The sequence below is a fragment of the Coregonus lavaretus genome (genome assembly GCF_964263955.1).
Source record: "Coregonus lavaretus genome assembly, chromosome: 1".
Classification (NCBI taxonomy): Eukaryota; Metazoa; Chordata; class Actinopteri; order Salmoniformes; family Salmonidae; genus Coregonus; species Coregonus lavaretus.
Genome location: NC_139988.1, coordinates 47951604 through 47975367, shown reverse-complemented (window position 1 = coordinate 47975367; position 23764 = coordinate 47951604). Strand labels below are relative to the sequence as shown.

General features: G+C 44.7%; 1 protein-coding gene across 22 annotated transcripts in view; it reads left to right on the top strand.

Moving 5' to 3' along the window:
* Positions 1 to 23764, top strand: part of LOC311129371 (dual E2 ubiquitin-conjugating enzyme/E3 ubiquitin-protein ligase BIRC6-like) — a 139588-nt gene that overhangs the window by 17915 nt on the left and 97909 nt on the right. For 16 of the 22 annotated variants that reach the window (XM_084161647.1, XM_084161643.1, XM_084161646.1 and 13 more), the window contains exons 3-17: positions 2642 to 2779; positions 14031 to 14224; positions 14400 to 14520; positions 14816 to 14898; positions 17750 to 17972; positions 18197 to 18363; positions 18491 to 18549; positions 18656 to 20182; positions 20792 to 20941; positions 21231 to 21456; positions 21771 to 21931; positions 22151 to 22282; positions 22478 to 22609; positions 22788 to 22954; positions 23337 to 23470. In XM_084161647.1, coding sequence (XP_084017773.1) covers positions 2642 to 2779; positions 14031 to 14224; positions 14400 to 14520; positions 14816 to 14898; positions 17750 to 17972; positions 18197 to 18363; positions 18491 to 18549; positions 18656 to 20182; positions 20792 to 20941; positions 21231 to 21456; positions 21771 to 21931; positions 22151 to 22282; positions 22478 to 22609; positions 22788 to 22954; positions 23337 to 23470 — 3614 coding nt within the window. The remainder of the gene's footprint in view (positions 1 to 2641; positions 2780 to 14030; positions 14225 to 14399; positions 14521 to 14815; positions 14899 to 17749; positions 17973 to 18196; positions 18364 to 18490; positions 18550 to 18655; positions 20183 to 20791; positions 20942 to 21230; positions 21457 to 21770; positions 21932 to 22150; positions 22283 to 22477; positions 22610 to 22787; positions 22955 to 23336; positions 23471 to 23764) is intronic. The other 6 variants (XM_084161649.1, XM_084161648.1, XM_084161645.1 and 3 more) reach the window with 1 other exon arrangement.

The window sequence follows — 23764 nt, the reverse complement described above, 5'->3', positions numbered from 1 at the left end:
ACAAAAAAATCCAGAAAAATGCATGTAAAAAATGTTATAAATTGATTTGCATTTTAATGAGGGAAATAAGTATTTGACCCCTCTGCAAAACATGACTTAGTACTTGGTGGCAAAACCCTTGTTGGCAATCACAGAGGTCAGATGTTTCTTGTAGTTGGCCGCCAGGTTTGCACACATCTCAGGAGGGATTTTGTCCCACTCCTCTTTGCAGATCTTCTCCAAGTCATTAAGGTTTCAAGGCTGATGTTTGGCAACTCGAACCTTCAGCTCCCTCCACAGATTTTCTATGGGATTAAGGTCTGGAGACTGGCTAGGCCACTCCAGGACCTTAATGTGCTTCTTCTTGAGCCACTCCTTTGTTGTCTTGGCCGTGTGTTTTGAGTCATTGTCATGCTGGAATACCCATCCACGACCCATTTTCAATGCCCTGGCTGAGGGAAGGAGGTTCTCACCCAAGATTTGACGGTACATGGCCCCGTCCATCGTCCCTTTGATGCGGTGAAGTTGTCATGTCCCCTTAACAGAAAAACACCCCCAAAGCATAATGTTTCCACCTCCATGTTTGACGGTGGGGATGGTGTTCTTGGGGTCATAGGCAGCATTCCTCCTCCTCCAAAAACGGCGAGTTGAGTTGATGCCAAAGAGCTCCATTTTGGTCTCATCTGACCACAACACTTTCACCCAGTTCTCCTCTGAATCATTCATATGTTCATTGGCAAACTTGAGACGGGCCTGTATATGTGCTTTCTTGAGCAGGGGGACCTTGCGGGCGCTGCAGGTTTTCAGTCCTTCACTGCGTAGTGTGTTACCAATTGTTTTCTTGGTGACTATGGTCCCAGCTGCCTTGAGATCATTGACAAGATCCTCCCGTGTAGTTCTGGGCTGATTCCTCACCGTTCTCATGATCATTGCAACTCCACGAGGTGAGATCTTGCATGGAGCCCCAGGCCGAGGGAGATTGACAGTTCTTTTGTGTTTCTTCCATTTGCGAATAATCGCACCAACTGTTGTCACCTTCTCACCAAGCTGCTTGGCGATGGTCTTGTAGCCTATTCCAGCCTTGTGTAGGTTTACAATCTTTTCCCTGACATCCTTGGAGAGCTCTTTGGTCTTGGCCATGGTGGAGAGTTTGGAATCTGATTGATTGATTGCTTCTGTGGACAGGTGTCTTTTATACAGGTAACAAGATGAGATTAGGAGCACTCCCTTTAAGAGTGTGCTCCTAATCTCAGCTTGTTACCTGTATAAAATACACCTGGGAGCCAGAAATCTTTCTGATTGAGAGGGGGGTCAAATACTTATTTCCCTCATTAAAATGCAAATCAATTTATAACATTTTTGACATGTGTTTTTCTTCTTTTCCTCACTGTAGTGAAACACATATTATTGAGTAGAACTTGTAAGGTTCTGATGAATAGTAAGTAGTTTTTTGTGGCGATATACTGCCATCTGCTGGCGACTAGAAACGATTGCATAATATGAACTATTACAAATTGATGGTCCTTGAAAATAAATATTAGTGCTTGAAAAAGTACTTGAAAATCCTTGAATTTGACTTGCCACGTGTTACAGTTACCGCCAATATCCAGCAACTTCAACGATTGAAGAGGAGTGGGACAACATTCCACAGGCCACAATCAACAGCCTGATCAACTCTATGCGAAGATGTTGCGCTGCATGAGGCAAACTGCGGTCACAACAGATAACTGGTTTTCTGATCCACTCCCCTACCTTTTTTACGGTATCTGTGACCAACAGAGGCATATCTGTATTCCCAGTCATGTGAAATCCATAGATTAGGGTCTAATGAATTCATTTAAATTGACTGATTTCCTTATGAACTGTAACTCCGTAAAATCTTTGACATTGTTGCATTTTGCATTTTATTTTAGTTCAGTATAATTTACTTGTGTGGCTGCTAGCCAAATAGCGTTGCACTTCTGTCCTCTGATGAAAATGTTTTTTTGCCGAATGTGTTGCACTGAGTATACAAAATATTAAGAACACCTGCTCTTTCCATGACAGGCTGACCAGGTGAATCTAGGTGAAAGCTATGATCTCACATTGATGTCACTTGTTAAATCCAGTTGAGATATGGATTGTGTATGTGTGCCATTCAGAGGGTGAAGGTACAACACAAGATTTAAGTGCCTTTGAACGGGGTATGGTGGTAGGTGCCAGCCGCACCGTTTTGAGTGTATCAAGAACTGCAACACTGCTGGGTTTTTCATGCTCAACAGTTTCCTGTGTGTATCAAGAATGGTCCACCACCCATAGGACATCCAGCCAACTTGACACAACTGTGGGAAGCATTGGAGTCAACATGGGCCAGCATCCCTGTGGAACGCTTTCGACACCTTGTTGACTTTCAATATAAAATGCAGGTGAAATGGTTTGAGAAACAGATTTTTTTGATGGTCTGCGTTTTGAAAATGCATATTTCTGAAAGCTAATGCTACCCCTGCATTTGTGGTCTGATTCAAATAATTGAATGAGTTGGTGAAAGTCATCACTGTTTTTGTCAGTGTTAACTGGCATACGATCTTGTGTAAAAAGTTATTGGTTCCATCAGTGAACCAATTATTGTATCTCTGCCCGCTGTACTATGGTGTGAGTATGGATCTGTGTGTGTTCCCTGCAGGCTCAGCAGATGCTGTCGGCCTGCCTGGAGAAGGTAGATGTGTCCAACACGGAGGGCTACGACATCTTCATCACTCAGCTCAAAGAAGGGCTGAAGAATACCTCACATGAGACAGCAGCCAATCACAAAGTGGCCAAGGTGAGTTACACTCAGCGCTCTGGGAGGAGCCGAACCGTGTCACAACTTTCCTACTAACTAGGGATGCAAATTTCGGTAAATGTTGCTGCCGACTAACCAACCCCCATTAACCAATTAACAAATGGTTAAATTAGTTCCAAACAGTAAAATGACGTGACCAACATAAAATACTATGCATAGGTACAAGGAACAGACATTTTTTCGTTTAAGAGCTTAAAAGACATGCGACAATAGCAAGACTATCGTCTCATATTATTGAACATGCAATGAAGAAGACAATGTAATACTTCATTTTCAAACATTTGCCAAAATGCAATTTGTGGGAAAACACTTCTAAAAGACGCACCTGATGTGAGCCATTTCATGTGACCGAGATGAACATCTCTATTAGCAATAGGGGTGTGTTGAGTAGTCGGACAAAATAATCAGAAAGGATATGGGCAATTTTCTGGATACGATTATGGTAAGAGTATATTTTTTTTTAATGATCCGTGATCGGAAAAATAATACTTTTCGGGTACCAGCACACATCTTTCTCATCTGTCATTCGGTTCTACATGGTCTAAATAACTCAACTGTCTGTAAAGAGAAGGGAAGGCTGTAGGCCTACGTTGATCCTGCTGCTCTGAATGGATAGTGAAGCTGTATTTCTTCCTCCATTCGCTGCTACCCTTGCTGCCTGCTACTATGATAAATCACATGGCGAGGACGTTTTCTATTAATGTGCATAATATCAAACAAGCGGGCAAGGGTAGGGTAAAAACACTGATGCACATTCTGACTGAGTGACAGCAAACTTTGGCTGCCGTCTGCAAGTTGAGGACACAGACACAAGCTAGGTTTCCATCCAATTGGCTACAGATTCTCGTGAATATAAAATACATCTGCATAAAAGCAATATAAGCATTTTCCCACCAGAGATGTTTCCATCAAATTGACTTGTTGCGGAGAAAAGGTTGTGAGTGATGACGTAGTGCACCTCTATAATTAACTTATGTTAAATTCCCATGTACCAAAAAAACCCAAGTTAAATGGGTTTCCATCACATTTTCAAACCTGATGGTTTTCTCACAAATGTTGCGTTTATATAGCGAATGTGCCCACTGGTATTGGCCAGTGCGCTCCAGCCAACAGCTCGCACAGTGTGAGTGTAGCCTACATGATGAGATTATTATGGACAGAGATCATTTATTTGTCAAACGGTAGCCAAGCATCTACCATCATGTCACTAGAATAAGACCCTCTATATTTATTGGAAAGCAGCATCAAGCTCATCACCGTGCACTTTCACCACCCTGTGAAGTTCGTCATAATGTATTTAATCTGTAGCCTAATAAACTGCATGCTTTCCTGAGTTGTAATGGGAGGACCACACAACGAGTCATTGAGTGACTCCAAGTTACTATCAGTATTTGTGCATGAAAGCGTTTCCACTGCCATTTCGCACATTCATTTTACCGACACAAAAAGATCCCACCGTGTCTAGCGTGTTTTGTCAACATTTGGAAAGTTTACTGACTAATTTGTTTCCATCGGGCCTGTCGTGATTTTATTTATTATCCAACTTGTACTTTACTCACATAAAAAGGTTAGATGGAAACCTGTTTACAGACATGCACCGCTACGCACGCTGCTCCTAATTTGCAGCTTTTTTGCAGTGAGAATGCGTAATTTTGCCAACCTCTATTTAGGCATATTAAAACGCTTCATTTTTTTCAGATTACGAGTATCATCCAATTCGACTATCAACTGTCAATTTACGGATACAGTTATGCAGGGCTGGTCATGGTGGTTCTGCTGCCCTAGGCGAGACAAAAAATGTGCCGCCCTTACAAGAATAGGTCAAATGACGTTGGAAAAAAACGTCTAAAATATGTTGAAGCTAGGTTCAATTTAGGTTCTGAAGGAAAGGTGAAAAGACATCCATTTCCGGGCGTTGAAATCAGGTTTATTTTCGGTTCTGAATTAAAGTTGAAAATATGCAATTTATATACGTCTATGTTTGGGCCAAATCAAGGCTGGTCCAGACCGGGCAAAATCTTAACCAAATCTAGACGTCTATGAACGGTTCAGATATGGTCCAGACAGGACCAAAAAACAACGTCCGTGGGAATCAAGGCCAGTCAGGACTCCACCAAAAAAAGACTTCCAAAAGGAGTCCGCATCAGTCCGTGCTTACTGAGGTATAGCCTACAGCAGGGATGGGCAACTCCAGTCCTCGGGGGTCGGAGTGGTGTCACACTTTTTCCTCATCCCTAGTCAACACAACTGATTAAACTAATTGCGTTCTAAACTGAATATCATGATTAGTTGATTATTGGTGTCAGATGTGTTAGCTGGGGCAAAAGTGTGATCCCAATCAGTCCCCAGAGGACTGGAGTTGCCTATCCCTGGCCTACAGTGTCGCCTGAAATTTTATTTTAGGAATGGCCATCTATGTGATAGGCCTACCGTTTTGTAAAACACAAATAAAAAAGATGGCCGGTCCGGACAGGACCATAAAAAGACATCGGCGTGGGTTCGTGCTTACTGGGGTGTAGCCTACCATTTCGGCCCACAATGGAATTTTATGAATGTCGATCCTTGTGGTAGACCCACCGTTTGTAAAACAGGCCGTTGAATTTGCTTTATTAGTCCTGATTCCTGTGACAAATCAATTTGGCTATTTAGCTCTGAATATCAGCTACCCAACTTTATCAGGAGGAGATATCCTGAGCATATTTGCAATGTGTTTTAAACAGTGGGAAATGCAGAAGTGTTTTCTTTTTCGCTATGATCAGCTTGTAAAAGATTGATGGATACAAACTTGAAACCATTGATCATGACAATTTGGCACACAGGATGAAACTCCTGGACAGCAGTTGTGAGTAGCCTGATTGTCCATTTCATATTGTCCGTTTTTACTTTGGCTTTTCCAGTTTTTTGGATATGGTGTTTGATAAAATGTCAGCGCTTTTCTTTTTTTTTGATTGGGCGCCATTTAGGTTAGGCTATTTGATCAGAGAAACCTGCATGACGGAAAAAGTTTCCATCTCATTACATTGTCATACATTTTATCTCCAGCCTGTAGGCTACAGGGAAAGCCACATGCTCTTTCTACCATCTGCTATATCTGCTATATGATTTATATAAATAAAATATGGAATGTGGAGCGCCGCAGCGATGCGTCTCTCAAACAGCACCCTGGAGAGGCGCACTGGGAATGGACAAGATTAATATTTTGAGTCCCTGCCTTTGACAAAGTGGGCACTGCTTATCATAGGGCGGCCTCAGCGCTCACCTAAAAAGCCCATATGCCACTGGTTGAGAAATTGTTTTTGGGCAGAATTATGTGAGGTTTTGGAGTTGCGTCTTGGTCATTTTAGCTCAGAATGGCGCTAACGTCAATCTGCTGCCATAGGCGGCTGCCTAATCCTGCCTAATGAGCGGGCCGGCAGTGCGATTATGAATACGGTTATGGCCATGTCGGCACACCACTAGTTAGAAACTTAGAAAGAGGGATAATCTTCTGGACAGCAAAATTATGTTGATATGAAAACCAGTAAAACAGGAGAGAAATGCTGAGAAATGTTTTGGGTTGTTAATTTAGCTGTTAGTTCCTGCTGCGTGGTGCTCCTCTCTGCTCCCTGCTCTGCTGCAGCCTGCATCTGAGTTACCTAGCAAAAAGTCTCATCTCTGGCTTGCTCATGGCTCGAAAACCGAGCCATTAGTTGACGTTAAGCAAGCTACTTTCTAACTCTATAGTCCGTTTTATGTCATGTTTTGATTTGGCTGCTGGAGGGCAAGGAGAACCCTAGCTCCGTTTAAACCATTGACAACTACTTGCCGTTTTCAAGGGATTGTTAAATAAATGTTAACTATTTGGGTTTAATATCATAATTTATTGAGCATAGTCAGAACTATACATTTCTGATTATTCCATGCAAAACAATTGCACACATATAGCTCTGAGTTATACAGCAAGTAACTGCATGCTTTTCATGATCATGTAATTTCAGATGCCTGAAGGTACCTATCCATTTGGCATGTAGCTAGCTAAGCAAACAACATAATTTAGCTTGACTCATCAGAGATTAGACTTTTGGAAAGAGCTCGACATTGACAAGTTTTCAGTCGGACTACTGTCATCACCACTATAGATGGCTACCAAATCAAACTATTTGGATATAGTCATCTAGTTCATCCCCTGAAAGTTAGCTTGTTAACTAGCCATATTGGCGAGATCTCTTATCTAGCTAGCCAATTTGACTTGGTTCATCAATCAATGTAGCCTATCATGTCTGTCAACAGCAATTGTTAGCTAACTTCACTAGGTAGGCCTACATTGGTTGGAGAACAAAGTACATTAGGTCTACTTACCACTATATGTTTAGCCAACTGGACAAAGTTTCTCCCGGTAGCTTGCAAAGTAAACATTATTAATGAATAGTACCACGACAAATGCACCCTTCTGCTGCTTGACTGACAGAGCCCACACAAGATGGGGAAATTAACCTAAACCACTCATACTTGTCAAGTATAGTTCACTTTTATATTACTCAAATATCCAATTAATGGTGGCCCATATTGAGAGAGATCCTGAGGCTACCCTACATATCTGAAATTACATGATCAATTGATGTTAACTGCTCATGAAAAGCATGCAGTTACAGATTTGTCCCAGATAATGATGTTAGACAAATTCACAAAACTGATGTAGCTATTATCTGTGTTAGACACAACCATAGCTTTCTCTGTTTGTACTATGACACCATAAGTCGTCAATCACCTGTTAGAACATGCCAGGGGTTGAACAAGTTGGTCTAATGGCCCTGCAGCAAACATTAGGCTAATTTGTCTTCAATGATTCAAAACCTGGAGCTCTTATTAGTGGGGCTGACAGTTACTGTTACTGCAGGTGTTTCTTTTAAGGTCCTTAGTATTCTGCTCGCAGCAGTCAGTGACTTACACGAAAATGCAATCAGGTAAAAGTATGGAACGCGTAGCGTGTTGCCACACAATCTAATCAGCACTAGACTAGGGGAGCTAATGCAGAAGTATCTGCTGCTGGGGCAGAGCTGTCATCTCCTGTGGCTGAGGTGTTGCTCAGATATAATGGCTCTAACGCTGGGAAATACCAGATCTTTAGAAGTGTGGGGAGAGAAGTCCAAGGAGACTAAAGGCGATGCTGTTTTAATGAAAGCTTCACAATTGAAAATCTACTTAGGGATTGCATTGAGAATTGAGAACTCTGAGGTCTGTAGCCTAGGCCTATATTGTGTGATTGTAATTTGATAGCTTTCTGCTTCCCATGTTATCGTGTAGCTCTCAATGGATAAAGTGTGGGTTTGGTTGTAGCAAAGACGGCGGTTCTTCAAACGGTTTGTTGTAATTCCCCCACACTCTCACAAACCAGTGCCCTTTATCTTCATTGCAGGCCTAACAAACCTAACAAAGATGATAAACTCTCTGTGTTAGTGACATTGCATTTGTTGCTTTTTATTATGCATACAAGCGCTCTCTCAGTGGCGGTGAGATCCTGAGACCTGACTGCAGTTTGTGACGCAGAGACTGCAGACCTCATCGGTATAATAATAGCCAGAGCGCGCGGACAAGCACCGCTCCTGTCCCAATGCCCACTCTCATTGTAATTGAACCTGGGCAAAAAAAAAAAAGGAAAATGTCAATCTTAACACCACCTCCATCGATACATCCAGTTTGTCTAGAAAGCCATCGGTGTGTAATGTGAAAGCCCAGGCTAAGGCACAGGAAGATCCCCATTTACTCGCCCCTTTACTTCTTCCTCCAGAATGTCCGATTTATCTCTCCTGGTATGTGCTGGGCTGCCAAGGGATGAGGGAGGTACCTACCTACTGCCTCTGTGGGCATCCTTGCCAGGGTGCTTCAGCAGCAAATCACCACCCATTACACTGACTCCAATATGAATCCAATCTGCCAGTCATTGGCAGATTGTGAGGCTGGTCCAAGTTCCCCATTAGCTTTGCTGCAGGAGGGACTGGTGCACTTCACAAAATAGATGGCATCATGAGGAAGGAAAATTATGTGGATATATTGAAGCAACATCTCAAGACATCAGTCAGGAAGTTAAAGCTTGGTCGCAAATGGGTCTTCCAAATGGACAATGACCCCAAGCATGCTTCCAAAGTTGTGGCAAAATGGCTTAAGGACAACAAAGTCAAGGTATTGGAGTGGCCATCACAAAGCCCTGACCTCAATCCTATAGAAAATGTGTGGGCAGAACTGAAAAAGCGTGTGCGAGCTAAATTATAGAAAAGTATTAGATAATCTCTTTAGAGGTCCAATGCAGCCGTTTCTCTCTATCAAATCATTTCTGGGTAACAATTAAGTACCTTAGTGATTTTGTTTTAAATTAAAATGGTGAAAAAGAAACAGCTTCTAAGCAAAGAGCAATTTCTCAAGCAAGAGTGTTATGAGTGGGGAGGGGAGAACATACGTTTATTTTCATTAGCAGAGAGGTTCGGAACCCTCTTTCTTATTGGTCTAACTAATTTACCGTATGCTGATGTCACCATGGAAGGCCAAAACTCCCTCCCACCAAAACAGGCTAAAATTTCAGGCGGTGTTTTCAAACAGCTCTTACACTAAAAGGGCATTATCATAATTTTCACAATTTGACAGTATTATTCCAACCTCAGTGTGGAAATGTAAATAAAACACAGGAACATCATGTTTTTGACTGCACTGGGCTTTTTAAGATGGGCGATTAAGAGCATTGGGCCAGTAACCGAAAGGTTGCTGGTTCGAATCCCGAGCCGACTACGTGAAAAAACTGCAGATGTGACCTTGAGCATGATACTTAACCGGAATTGCTGCTGTACGTCGCTCTGGATAAGAGCGTTTGCAAAATGACTAAAATGTAAATGTAAGATTTCCTAACGTGTGACATACTCAAAAGGTCTCAAATACAACATTTGTAGAATATCTTGACATCTCACCATTGTCCTCTGCCTTACCCTCGTATGCTGTTGTGTTCCTGCCATGCAGCACAACATCTGCCCTTATGGTCATGCTCCAAAGATTTTTTTAGACAAACCTTTATGCTCTCACTATAGGGCTGACCCCATTCAGTCGACTGGTCGATAATGTTTTGGGAGGGGCGATAGGCTGTTGGTCGATCAAGATTTCGTTAGTTTTGCCTGTCTGAGTGGACTGATCCATTGTGGAGGCCGTGGGGATGGCACAGTCCATCAGTCTAAGATGTGCTACTGAAATTGTATATGGTTAAGGCCAATGGTGTAACACTAATAAAAGTGTTATTTTATAAGATGCGCTTTCTCCTGCATTTGATAGTGGTTGCTGTCCGCGGTTCTGAAACATCAGTGTGCTGTGATTGGCGTCTTCCTAGACCATGTTGCTATGTTCATAATAGCTAAGTTAACCAGCATGTTGGTGTTGAGAACAATGCGGTGGAGTTAGGAGAGGAGAAAACAACATCCCTTGCACCAATTGCTTAAGATAAGTGACGCGAGAGGAAATCCTAACTTAATTAGGTCTATAATCAATAGCCTAACTGTTAAATGTTCCTGGCTTTATAAATCATCCATATATACTGTATCTACAGAAATAAGACAGATCCTGCTTTTGTTGCCTGTTTGTTTAATCGCCTACTGATTCCGTGAACTCCAAGCCTCATGCAACCACTTGTCAGATAACCAATTTCACAAATTCTGCTGTTTAAAAAAATATTTGCTATGCTGTAATAAAAGCTTTACACTTATTTTTTTGTTAGAACAGCCTCTCTGGGATTACTTATTTATTTAGTGTTTACACTGTTCCAAATTGTCTGAAAAATAATATAATAATAATAACCCTCTTTATCTCCTTGTTATTGTTGCTATTATTATGATCATAAGTAATGTCATTATCATTAGTAGGCTTAGTATAGCAGCCTTGTATAACCACCATCGAGCTGTAGGCCTTAGAGCACATCCTGTTTAGTCTTCATACCGTAACTTAGGCCTATATTTCAATACTTATGTAGGCTACTGTTCAATCAATCATTCATTCGTTCATGTCATCACACAGCATACGAGTCATGCATGATTTGAAATGCAAACCTTGAATAATTAGCTTAAACAATAAATAAACCGTTCCATTTTGGTAATTGCATTCACGAATGCATGCGACAGTTTTTTTAGTCTTTGCTGTAATAAAGGATTTACAAAATAATTTGAAATGTTACAACAGACTCTCTGGTACGCATTTAATTTATTTAGTCTTTACATTGTTCCAAATGGTCAGAAATTATATTGTAATCTAACAGCACCTGTTTGGCACACATAATATGCATGCAGCGCTTGCTCCTTACCTTATTTTTCTTGATCTCCAGTATTCTCCACAACTAGTCAAATGTATTCCACACATTTTCCGAGTTTATTTGTGATGTCCTCAGAATAAATTTTTCTGTCATGTGTTACGGTGTTCAGAGTTTGTTATAACCAATTTATTAATGTGATTATGATAGGCTATAGGTCAGGCCCTATTGGTCACATGCATTGCGATGCATACATGTGTCATGTAAAGAGAGAAAGGGTTGAGGGAATAGGGAATGTGTTTCCTAAACAAATGAGGGATTTCGGTAACAGAACTTTTCAGTCAGAAATGGCTGTAATTATGTTGCAGCTTCAGCAACACGGACAGTGCAATAAACACTTGATGTTCTGTCTTGGTCGCTGCAGCAGGGAGGAGACAACGGGTGCTAGTCAAACTAGTCTTTTTTTTTGTGCACAGCACAGCAAGTCTGAGCCCGGCACAATCAAATCATTTGCGGTCGGACTCCCTCTTGTCATTTTGGTCTTTTCATTATTTCATAAAACAGAGCTCTTAAAGCATCAGACAAGCTCAGTGCATATAGTTGATTTGATTAAAACACATAGGATGTGTCTATAAATGGAAAAATACATTTTAAAATGTCTGTTGGTCAACCAATATTTTTTTTGTCTGGGACAGCCCTGTGTCACTCACACAGAACTGGGTTACCTACTTGTTCAGTCTTATTTAAAAGAGATGTGTCTAACAGTATACAGTGGCAAGAAAATGTATGTGAACACTTTGGAATTACCTGGATTTCTGCATAAATTGGTCATAAAATGTGATCTGATCTTCATCTAAGTCACAACAATAGACTAACACAGTCTGCTTAAACTACCACACAAACAATTATAGGTTTTCATGTCTTTATTGAACACACCGTGTAAACATTCACAGTGCTGGGTGGAAAAGGTATGTGAACCCATGGATTTAATAACTGGTCGACCCTCCTTTGGCAGCAATAACCTCAACCAAACGTTTTCTGTAGTTGCAGATCAGACCTGCACAATGGTCAGGAGGAATTTTGGACCATTCTTCTTTACAAAACTGTTTCAGTTCAGCAATATTCTTGGGATGTCTGGTGTGAACCACTCTCTTGAGGTCATGCCATAGCATCTCAATCGGGTTGACTGGGCCACTCCATAAGGTGTATTTTCTTCTGTTGAAGCCATTCTGTTGTTGATTTACTAATGTGTTTTGGGTCGTTGTCCTGTTGAATCACCCAACTTCTGTTGAGCTTCAATTGGCGGACAGATAGCCTTACATTCTCCTGCAAAATGTCTTGATAAACTTGGGAATTCATTTTTCCGTCGATGATAGCAAGCTGTTCAGGCCCTGAGGCAGTAAAGCAGCCCCAAACCATGATGCTCCCTCCAACATAGTTTACAGTTGGGATGAGGTTTTGATGTTGCTGTGCTGTTTTTTTCTCCACACATAGTGTTGTTTGTTCCTTCCAAACAACTGAACTTCAGTTTTATCTGTCCACAGAATATTTTGCCAGTAGAGCTGTGGAACATCCAGGTGCTTTTTTTGCGAACTTCATGTTTTTTTTTTTTGGACAGCAGTGGCTTCTTCCGTGGTGTCCTCCCATGAACACCATTCTTGTTTAGTGTATTACGTATCGTAGACTCGTCAACAGAGATGTTAGCATGTTCCAGAGATTTCTGTAAGTCTTTAGCTGACACTCTAGGATTCTTCTTAACCTCATTGAGCATTCTGCGCTGTGCTCTTGCAGTCAACTTTGCAGGACGGCCACTCCTAGGGAGAGTAGCAACAGTGCTGAACTTTCTCCATTTATAGACAATTTGTCTTACCGTGGACTGATGAACATCAAGGCTTTGAGATCCTTTTGTAACCCTTTCCAGCTTTATGCAAGTCAACAATTCTTAATCTTAGGTCTTCTGAGATCTCTTTTGTTCGAGGCATGGTTCACATCAGGCAATGCTACTTGTGAATAGCAAACTGAAATTTTGTGAGTTTTCTATAGGGCAGGGCAGCTCTAACCAACATCTCCAATCTCATCTCATTGATTGGACTCCAGGTTAGCTGACTCCTGACTCAGTTAGCCTTTTGGATAAGTCATTAGCCTTCACATACTTTTCCCAACCTACACTGTGAATGTTTAAATTATCTATTCAATATAGACAAGAAAAATACAATTTGTTATTGGTTTAAGCACACTGTTAGTCTATTGTTGTGACTTAGATGAAGATCAGATCAAATGTTATGACCAATTAATGCAGAAATCCAGGTAATTCCAAAAGGTTCACATACTTTTTCTTGCCACTGTATGTTCTATAACCAGTGAGTGACCCCACACATGGCTCTCACACTTTTTTGCTCTTGCACATGTTTAAGGGCAGAAGAATCCTCTCTGCTGGCCATCGGAGTGCCAACCAGCACTCTGTTACATCAAGATAATTTTGTTGCCCTATTTCATTCAGCACACATTGATTTATCTTGCTATACCTTGACATGCCTATATTGTGAATGTTTTAACAGCTGTCACACCCCTGCTCCCCAATCCTTCTCTATCAAAATAAATATACTCCCCTTGTAAGTCCAATGCAGGACCAAGGCCTGATATTTGCAGTTTACCTAACGTTTGGCCTCTTTTCCTTGGCCGGATCCCAACTCACACTGCTGTAACAATCAGCTTGTGTCCCAATGATGGATTTCCCTTTTCACGTTCCCAGTGACCCCAACTTCACATATTATAGAATGTATGCCATTCTGTGAGAGGTCACTCACAGAATGGCATACATTCTATAATATGTGAAGTTGGGCAAACCATGGTTGTATACTTTTATCTGCTGTACCAGCAGGGAAGGGATGCAGTAGTACTAAAATTACACAAGGCTCACTGGACACTTCTCTCTCCTTCTTCCCTAACACTGTTTAACTGTCGCTCTCTCTCCAGTGGGCAACAGTGACGTTCCATCTTCCACACCATGTGCTAAAGCTGGTCGCCAGTGCCATCGTGAATGAGCTGAAGAAGATAAACCAGAATGTCGCTGCGTTGTCTGTGGCCTCGTTCATCATGGACAGGCTCTCCTACCTCTTACCAAGTGCACGGCCTGAGCTGGGGGTGGGCCCAGGGCGCTCTGTAGATAGGTGAGCAGGACCTTAAACCATGACAAACCTCACCATGCACCCCAGAGGCGTTAAAATCACTGAATTAACCTTTATCTCTCAATACCAATCTGATGTATTTTGTTCATTTTGTTTTGCCGGCATTTCTGAAATTGAAAAGGTATTGACAAATGTACTCTTGCTGTCCGTCTTTCAGATCATTGATGTACAGTGAGGCCAATAGGAGAGAAACGTTCATGTCGTGGCCCCACGCCGGGTACAGGTGGGCACAGCCTGACCCCATGGCCCAAGCAGGATTTTACCACCAGGTAGGCAGTGTAAGGACTTATCTCCCATCAGCTCTCTCTATCTCTAATGCTTACATAGTGAAGAAATTAATATTTCATCTTCCAATTACATGTTTATCATGTATGCACACTAGTTTGCATGCTTTTTGAGAGACAAGTTGCTGTATGGCACACTATTGCTGACGCCATATAAAAAGTAAATGTATTGCTGTACATAAAGTGTAATAGATGAGTTGGTTTTTATTGTGGATTGCTGAGCCTCATGGTGCTTGATTTGGAGTTTCTCACTGTTGCCTTTCTTCTCTCTTTTTCGTTCCCTCTGCAGCCTGCCTCCACCGGTGATGACAGGGCGATGTGTTTCACATGCAGTGTCTGCCTAGTGTGTTGGGAGCCCACAGATGAACCATGGTGAGTGAGGTATACAGTGCCTTAGGAAAGTATTCAGACCCCTTGACTTTTTCCTAATTTTGTTACGTCACAGCCTTATTCAAAAATGGATTAAAAAAAAAAATTCCTCATCAATCTACACACTACCCCATAATGACACCTAAAACAGGTTTTTAAGATTTTTTTGCAAATGTATATATCACATTTACATAAGTATTCAGACCCTTTACTCAGTACTTTGTTGAAGCACCTTTGGCAGCGATTACAGCCTCGAGTCTTCTTGGGTATGACGCTACAAGCTTGGCACACCTGTATTTGGGGAGGTTCTCCCATTCTTCTCTGCAGATCCTCTCAAGCTCTGTCAGGTTGAATGGGGAGCGTCGCTGCACAGCTTTTTTCAGGTCTCTCCAGAGATGTTAGATTGGGTTCAAGTTTGGGCTCTGGCTGGGCCACTCAAGGACATTCAGAGACTTGTCCCGAAGCCACTCCTGCGTTGTCTTGTCTGTGTGCTTAGTGTCGTTGTCCTGTTGGAAGGTGAACCTTCGTCCCAGTCTGACATCCAGAGCACTCTAAAGCAGGTTTTCATCAAGGATCTCTCTGTACTTTGCTCCGTTCATCTTTCCCTCGATCCTGACTAGTCTCCCAGTCCCTGCCGCTGAAAAACATCCCCACAACATGATGCTGCCACCACCATGCTTCACCGAAGGGATGGTATTGGCCAGGTGATGAGCGGTGCCTGGTTTCCTCCAGACGTGACGCTTGGCAATCAGGCCAAAGTGTTCAATCTTGGTTTCATCAAATCAAATGTTATTTGTCACATGCGCCGAATACAACAGGTGTAGACCTTACAGTGAAATGCTTACTTACAAGTCCTTAACCAACAATGCAGTTTAAGAAAAATAAGTCTTAAGTAAAATAATAGTTAAGAAAATAACAAATAAAAATAAATCACCAATAATTAAAGAGCAGCAGTAAAATAACAGTAGCGAGGCTATATACAGGGGGTACCGGTACATAGTCAATGTGCGGGGGCACAGGTTAGTCGAGGTAATTGAGGTAATATGTACATGTAGGTAGCGTTAAAGTGACTATGCATTGATAAAAACAGAGTAGCAGCATTGTAAAAGAGAGGGGGGGGGGGTGCAATGCAAATAGTCCGGGTAGCCATTTGATTAGCTGTTCAGGAGTCTTATGGCTTGGGGGTAGAAGCTGTTAAGAAGCCTTTTGGACCTAGACTTGGCACTCCGGTACCGCTTGCCTTGCGGTAGCAGAGAGAACAGTCTATGACTAGGGTGGCTTGAGTCTTTGACAATTTTTGGGACCTTCCTCTGACACCGCCTGGTATAGAGGTCCTGGATTGCAGGAAGCTTGGCCCCAGTGATGTACTGGGCCGTACGCACTACCCTCTGTAGTGCCTTGCGGTCGGAAGCAGAGCAGATGCCATACCAGGCAGTGATGCAACCAGTCAGGATGCTCTCGATGGTGCAGCTGTAGAACGTTTTGAGGATCTGAGGACCCATGCCAAATCTTTTCAGTCTCCTGAGGGGGAATAGGCTTTGTCATGCCCTCTTCACATCTGTCTTGGTGTGTTTGGACCATGATAGTTTGTTGGTGATGTGGACACCAAGGAACTTGAAGCTGTCAACCTGCTCCACTACAGCCCCGTCGATGAGAATGGGGGCATGCTCGGTCCTCCTTTTCCTGTAGTTCACAATCATCTCCTTTTGTCTTGATCCCGTTGAGGGAGAGGTTGTTATCCTGGCACCACACGGCCAGGTCTCTGACCTCCTCCCTATAGGCTGTCTCATCATTGTCAGTGATCAGGCCTACCGCTGTTGTGTCGTCTGCAAACGTAATGATGGTGTTGAAGTCGTGCCTGCCCATGCAGTCATGGGTGAACAGGGAGTACAGGAGGGGACTGAGCACGCACCCCTGAAGGGCCCCTGTGTTGAGGATCAGCGTGGCAGATGTTGTTACCTACCCTTACCCCCAGAGAATGTTTCTCATGGTCAGAGTCCTTTGGGTGCCTTTTAGCAAGCGGGCTGTCTTTCCTTTTACTGAGTGGCTTCCGTCTGGCCACTCTACCATAAAGGCCTGATTGGTGGAGTGCTGCAGAGATGGTTGTCATTCTGGAAGGTTCTCCCATCTCCACAGAGGAACTCTGGAGCTCTGTCAGAGTGACCGTCAGGTTCTTGGTCACCTCCATGACCAAGGCCATTCCCCCCCGATTGCTCAGTTTGGCCGGGCAGCCAGCTCTAGCAAGAGTCTTGGTGGTTCCAAACTTCTTCCATTTTTAAGATTGATGGAGGCCACTTGTGGACCTTCAATGCTGCAGAAATCTTTTGGTACCCTTCCCCAGATCTGTGCCTCGACATAATCCTGTCTCGGAGCTCTACGGACAATTCCTTCAACCTCATGACTTGGTGTTTACTATGACATGCACTGTCAACTGTGGGACCTTTTTTATATAGACAGGTGTGTGCCTTTCCGGATCATGTCTAATCAATTGAATTTACCACATGTGGACTGCAATAAAGTTGTAGAAACATCTCATGGATGATCAATGGAAACAGGATGGACCTGAGCTCAATTTTTGTCTTGTAGCAAAGGGTCTGAATACTTAAGTAAATATGGTATTTCTGTTATTTTTATTTTAAATATTTTAATACATTTGCAAAAATTCGAAACAGTTTTTGCTTTGTCATTATTTTAATCCATTTTAGAATAAGGCTGTGACGTAACAATGTGTAAAAAGTGAAGGGGTCTGAATATATTTCCGATTGCACTGTACACACACACCACATAACCTTCAGATCGCACATTCATTTACCTCTCAACAACATAATGACTATGCCCACAACCTCCCCATCAGGTCCGAGCACGAGCGACATTCCCCCAACTGTCCATTTGTGAAGGGTGAGCACACCCAGAACGTGCCGTTGTCCGTCACGCTGGCCACCAGCCCCGCACAGTTCCCCACCGCTGATGGCTCAGATAAGATTGCCTGCTACGGCTTCGGCAGCTGCCCCCACTTCCTGGCAGCCGCCACCAAGCGTGGCAAGATCTGCATCTGGGACTTGTCCAAGCTCATGAAGGTAAGGCTGTGCTGCGTGGCTAGGTGGGAAACATGAAGTACAGTTTTGTTGATGTCTGCCTCCATGTTTTGTCCTGGATGTCTGGGCCCATTCGTCAGACTTAATTGACAAACATAAAACTTAAGATGGCATGAATAAACAATACATTAAACTATGTGCATAAGGTTATTACTAATGTTTGTAAATATGATATGATGATTCATGATGTTTTGTGTTCCCCTCAGGTGCACTTGAAATTTGAAATCAACCCCTACGACCCGGCGATCCTGCGGCAGCTGATTCTGTCTGGGAGCGAGCTGGCCCTGGGGACCCAGGAGTCCGGGAGGCCCACCTTAGCCTGGCTAGAGGACTCCTCCAGCTGCTCAGACATACCAAAACTAGAGGGGGACAGGTACTACTGGACACACCTACTCTATGCACACCTAGTCAATGAAAGTTTCAATGGAGTTAAGTGTGTGTAAAAGAGGAAATGTGTTAGGAATAGATGTGACCTCTTTTCGTTTCTATCTCTCTGCCAGTGATGACCAGTTGGAGGACTCTGACAGTGAAGAGCATTCCAGATCAGAGTCTGTGACGGGTATGAAGCCACTCTTCAAATCTTGTTACTCTTTTGGTCCGTAGACTTTCTAGGTATCCGTAAGTTGAACTATCGCTTTTATTTTTGTCCCCTCTCCTGTTCCCAGGCCAGACTTCCCAGAGGGAGAGCATGGAGGTGAGCCTGGGCGTGACGGCACTCAGCCTCCTGCAGCAGCCAGAGAAGCTCCAGTGGGAGGTGGTGGCCAGCGTGCTGGAGGACACAGTCAAGGACCTGGAGGAGCTGGGGGCCAACCCTTCCCTGGCCCAGGTCAAGGCCGACAAGGCCAAGGAGAAGCCCGCGGAGCACCAGAACATTCCCTTCCCCTGCCTGCTGGCTGGAGGCCTGCTCAGCTACCGCTCTGCCGCCAGCTCCCCGCTTGCCGCCCCACCCCCCTCCTCCGCCCGCCGCACCATGGACGGCCCCCTCAGGACTCAGGGCCCAGAGCTCCCCCATGCCGTGCCTGACCAGGGCCCTGTGGAGATGGAGACCTGTAACCCCCCTCCCATGGAGCTGGGCTCGCCAAACCCAGCTGCGCCCGCCGTGCGCAGGACTATGCCTGTGCTCTTGCTCTACAGCATCAAGGAGTCGGACGAGAAGTCGTCGGGGAAGGTGTTTGCCCAGATGAACAATCTGATGAGCAAGGGGCTGCACGAGGAGGGCTTCTCCGTGCCGCAGATCATCGAGATGGAGTTCGACACCCACGAGCAGCTGCTGCTCCAGGACCCGCCCATCACCTACATCCAGCAGTTTGCAGATGCTGCTGCAAACCTAGCCGCCCTGGATGGGGACAAGTGGAGCTCGCTGGCGCCACGGCCCGGAGCCCTGGTGCAGTGTCTGCGGCTGCCCAAGCAGCTGGAGGAGGAGAACCTCTATGTGGACTCCATCACGCCCTGTTCAGACGGCGTGCACTTGCTTGTGGGGCTGCAGCCCTGCTCCGTGGAGTCTCTCAGCGCCATCAACCAGGTGGAGGCCCTCAACAACCTCAACCGCCTCCACTCAGCTCTCTGCAGCCGCAGTAAGGGAGAGCTCCAGCCCTTGCCCACACTGGCCAATGGCCACGAGGCCCTTCCCTGCGCTCCTCCCCCTCAGACCCCACTCATCCTGCCCCCCCCTGACCAGCAACAACAGCCGTCCAGGCCCCTGGGAGGCTGTGGTGGTGGAGGCTATCTGGCTCTCTACAAGCTCAACTACACCACCCGCATTGTCACTCTGGAGGAGGAGCCTGTCAAGGTGCAGCACATCAGAGACCCCCGGGACGCCGTCACCTCCCTCATCTTGCTCCCGCCAGATGTACTGGACGGGAGGGAGGATGACAGCGAGGAGGCCCCAGAGGAGACACCTCAGCGTGGGCTTAAAAACGGCTCTGGCTGTGGCCATGGGTGTGGGCCAGGGACTGGTACTAGCAGCACAGCTGCTCCCAGCAGCGCCAAGGTGAAGCAGGCGGACGTTACCGGACTGGGCCACCTGGTGGTCACCACTCAGGCAGGGTACATCATGATCCTGGACCTGTCCACTTTGGAGGTCCTGGCCAAAGTGGAGCCGCCCAAGAAGGACGGGATGGTGGATGAGATTGACCCTTTCGTCGCCGTCACCTACTGCTCCGGGACTGACCGCCTTTGCGCTTGCACTAAAGGTGAGGACTGCGCCACAATCTAGGGCAGAAATGTCGCTACTTCGATTCCCCAGGTTTTAATGGTGCAGATGTTTTACTATCATTTTAATAGTTGTAATATATCGCACAACAGCTGGATAGGTGTCTAGTATGTATGATACAACATTGAAAACGACTGCAAAAAAGCAACCTGCAACGCTGTGTGTGTGGCTGACATGTGAGCGGGGCCTGGGGGGTGGGATTTTGTTCTAGGGATGGGGTACTGCTAAAGCTTTTCTTCTTCTGAGTCAGGTTTGTCTTTCATCATGTGTATTGTGGTCTGGTCCACCAGCTGTTTTACAGTCTGTGCTGCAGGCTGGCTTTCAACGAGAGCGGAAAAGGAACAAGTTGTAATATAAGATATATATTTTATAGCAGGCATGAGTGATTTTTAAGGGGAATTCCATTTCCTCTTTGGTAGAACAAAGATACAGTTGTGATTTAAAATAATGTCTGTATAGTTGTAATGTCTTGTCGCAGGCCATCTTCTCAGCCAAGCACTTAGGCCTACTTCTTAGACATGTCACTTTTGGATCTATTTCATATTTCGAATGTTTTCAATCTTACTACTGTCATCTAATCCCACCCCAGGTGGAGAACTTCATTTCCTTCAAATTGGAGGTGTGTGTGACGATATAGATGACGCCGACATTTTTGTCGATGGCCCCCTTTCTAAAGGGGCTGAACAGCTATTGGAGGGGACAAAGCCTTCCTCCAACCCCTCAAGCCCAGGGATCACAGGTAGGAGAGACAGACCCCGTTACACTTCACGGCTCTGCTCTTTCTCTGCTCATTCAATAACTGTCTGTATCCCTGTTCTTGCCTCATTTCACCTTTGTTGGTTATTTAATAGGTATTGAGAACTGAGTAGTCATCGCTTAATGGAACCTTCTTTCCAGTGAAATCGTATGCTGATTGACAACATGATACTGTCCAGACTGTGAAAAAAAATCAATTTTCCGGATTCATAAATTGTTTATGTCCTGTGGCCTCCTTTTTAAAAACTCTGCCAACCTCTCCTCCCTGTAAGGAGTTGACCTCCTGGTGGATCAAGCGTTGGCCGTGGAGAGCCTGACGTCGCTGGTGGAATTGACACGCTTCGAGACGCTGACGCCGCGCTTCTCCGCCACGGTGCCGCCCTGCTGGGTGGAGGTGCAGCAGGAGCAGCAACAGCGCCGCCACCCCCAGCATCTGCACCAGCAGCACCATGGAGACGCTGCCCAGCACACACGCACCTGGAAGCTGCAGAGCGACAGGTACGGACATGTGGGCGTGACAGGGTGTGTGCGCGTAGTCAGTGAGGCATTTCTCGTAAGTCTATCTGCAAACGCCACACACATTAATACATAAACACACTATTTCATAATGTTCTCTCACACACACACACACAACACTATACATTCCTCATTGAGGACTAAATCTACATGTTCCTTTTTAACTATGTTGACATCTCACAAGCTCCTATTGAAAACAAAAGTAGCCTATTATATCTTGACTTTTAAGACTCTAGAAAGTAGAATCTTATTTGTGTAGGTGAATAATGTGGCCATGTTTTCTTTGTGGTTTGTAGCTCCAGCTGGGACGAGCATGTGTTTGAACTGGTCCTTCCCAAGGCCTGCATGGTGGGCCACGTGGACTTCAAGTTCGTCATGAATGCCAACATCACTAACATTCCTCAGATCCAGATCACCCTGCTGAAGAACAAGGCCCCAGGTCTGGGCAAGGTCAATGGTGAGGACACTCACCGCTATCTCTGTTGCGTTGGCTAATTTTGAAAATGCAGTATCTGAAACACATACTATGAAGAGGAGGACTGGTTACCATAGATAACTAGCCTTTTGCAGGGAATTATTGATCATATCATATTTCATTTTTATTTCTAGATGTCCATATTTGCCTCTGCTGCCTACTGTCTGTCAATACGTTTAAAAAAATATATTTTCTCTCCAGAGACGGCAGTTGACAGACAGATCTCCTTCCCCCTGTCCCATGTCCTCCATGCCAACGGGGAGCGGAACGGACAGACACTTTTGCAAGACTTCACAGACGACATCCAGTTCATGGACATCGAAGAGACACCAGGTAGAGAGCTGCATGGATAGGCAGCCAGGGTTGAGAGACACTGACTTTTCCTCAGTCAGTGTTTGACACTTGATTATTGTGGATAGCGTTGGCAGATTGTAGATTAGTGTTACTGGTGATTCTGTGGGTAAAGCAGCAATCCGAGGGGTTCCTCAGCCCAGCAGAGGTTTCATCACATTGCTCTTCTCTTTCCAGGCTCCAGGCTGTGCACCTTCCTAGAGGACCATAAGGAGGATATCCTGTGTGGTCCCGTGTGGTTGGCCAGTGGTCTGGACCTCTCAGGCTACGCTGGGATGCTTAGCCTCACCAGCCCCAAGATGGTCAAAGGTAACAATATCTGCAAACTTTTACACTGAGTCACATTGAAGAAATCTTACCATGACTGTTTTTGTCCCTCCCAGTTTGTGTCCTCAACTTTTTGCTATGAATCCTCTCCCCCCGTCATACGTATTGTATGTTAGATGTTTACAGTGTAGTTTCTGCTGGTTTGTCCCTCTCCCTGCAGGCATGGCCGGGGGCAAGTACCGCTCGTTCCTGGTGCACATCAAGGCGGTGAGCGACAAGGGCATGGAGGAGAGCCACAGGCCTGTGGTGAGGATGCCCGCAGCCAAGCCGCAGAGCAGCAAGGGCCATTCGCTCTCCACCCTGCTGCAGAGGGCACAGGCCACCAAGGTACAGATGGCAAAGCATTGGAAAACGAATGCAATTTTACATCAAAGCTGTTTATTTCAGGAGTCTTTCTCTGCACACCTGAGGCATTTCTGACTGATTGTGCAGTTGTGTAATGGAGTTGTGGAAGTTGAGCGCATGGATAGCCTTGATTGGAGCTTCCTCCTTTGTCTCCATCTGGTGGGAGATTAGTGCCATTGCCAGGTTCTCAGTGAGAAGTTGGTGTCAAATTGCTTTGATGTGGCTTCCTCATACCAGCAATGTCCCGTTCTTGAAGGAGGACATTTTCTCTCTGTTTACAGTTTATAGCTCTAGAATTTGGTCCTCTCTGGTGTTCCACTGTACTGTTATCTGTTTTTTGAAATGGCTGTCTCTCCCATTTTAGGAAAAGGCCTCCACTTCCAAAGCAGATTCTCCAGCTCAGTCGAAGAAACCTGACAACCTCCGCGGCTGCGACCTGCTCCAGGAGGTGTCAGTCACAATCAGAAGGTTTAAGAAGACATCCATACCGAAAGAAAGGTTTGGTGCTTTCCTTAGGGCCTTTGTTTCACCGAAACACTGAACTATTGTAGAATCCCAACACCTTAATCATATGCTTTATTTCCTCATCTTGCACTGTATATACCCAGCATGCACTGACTAGCTGGCAAGTGTCTTCACTGACATTTTCAACCTCTCCCTGACCCAGTCTGTAATACCTACATGTTTCAAGCAGACCACCATAGTCCCTGTGCCCAAGAACGCCAATGTAACCTCTAAATGACTATCGCCCCGTAGCACTCACATCTGTACTCATGAAATGCTTTGAAAGGC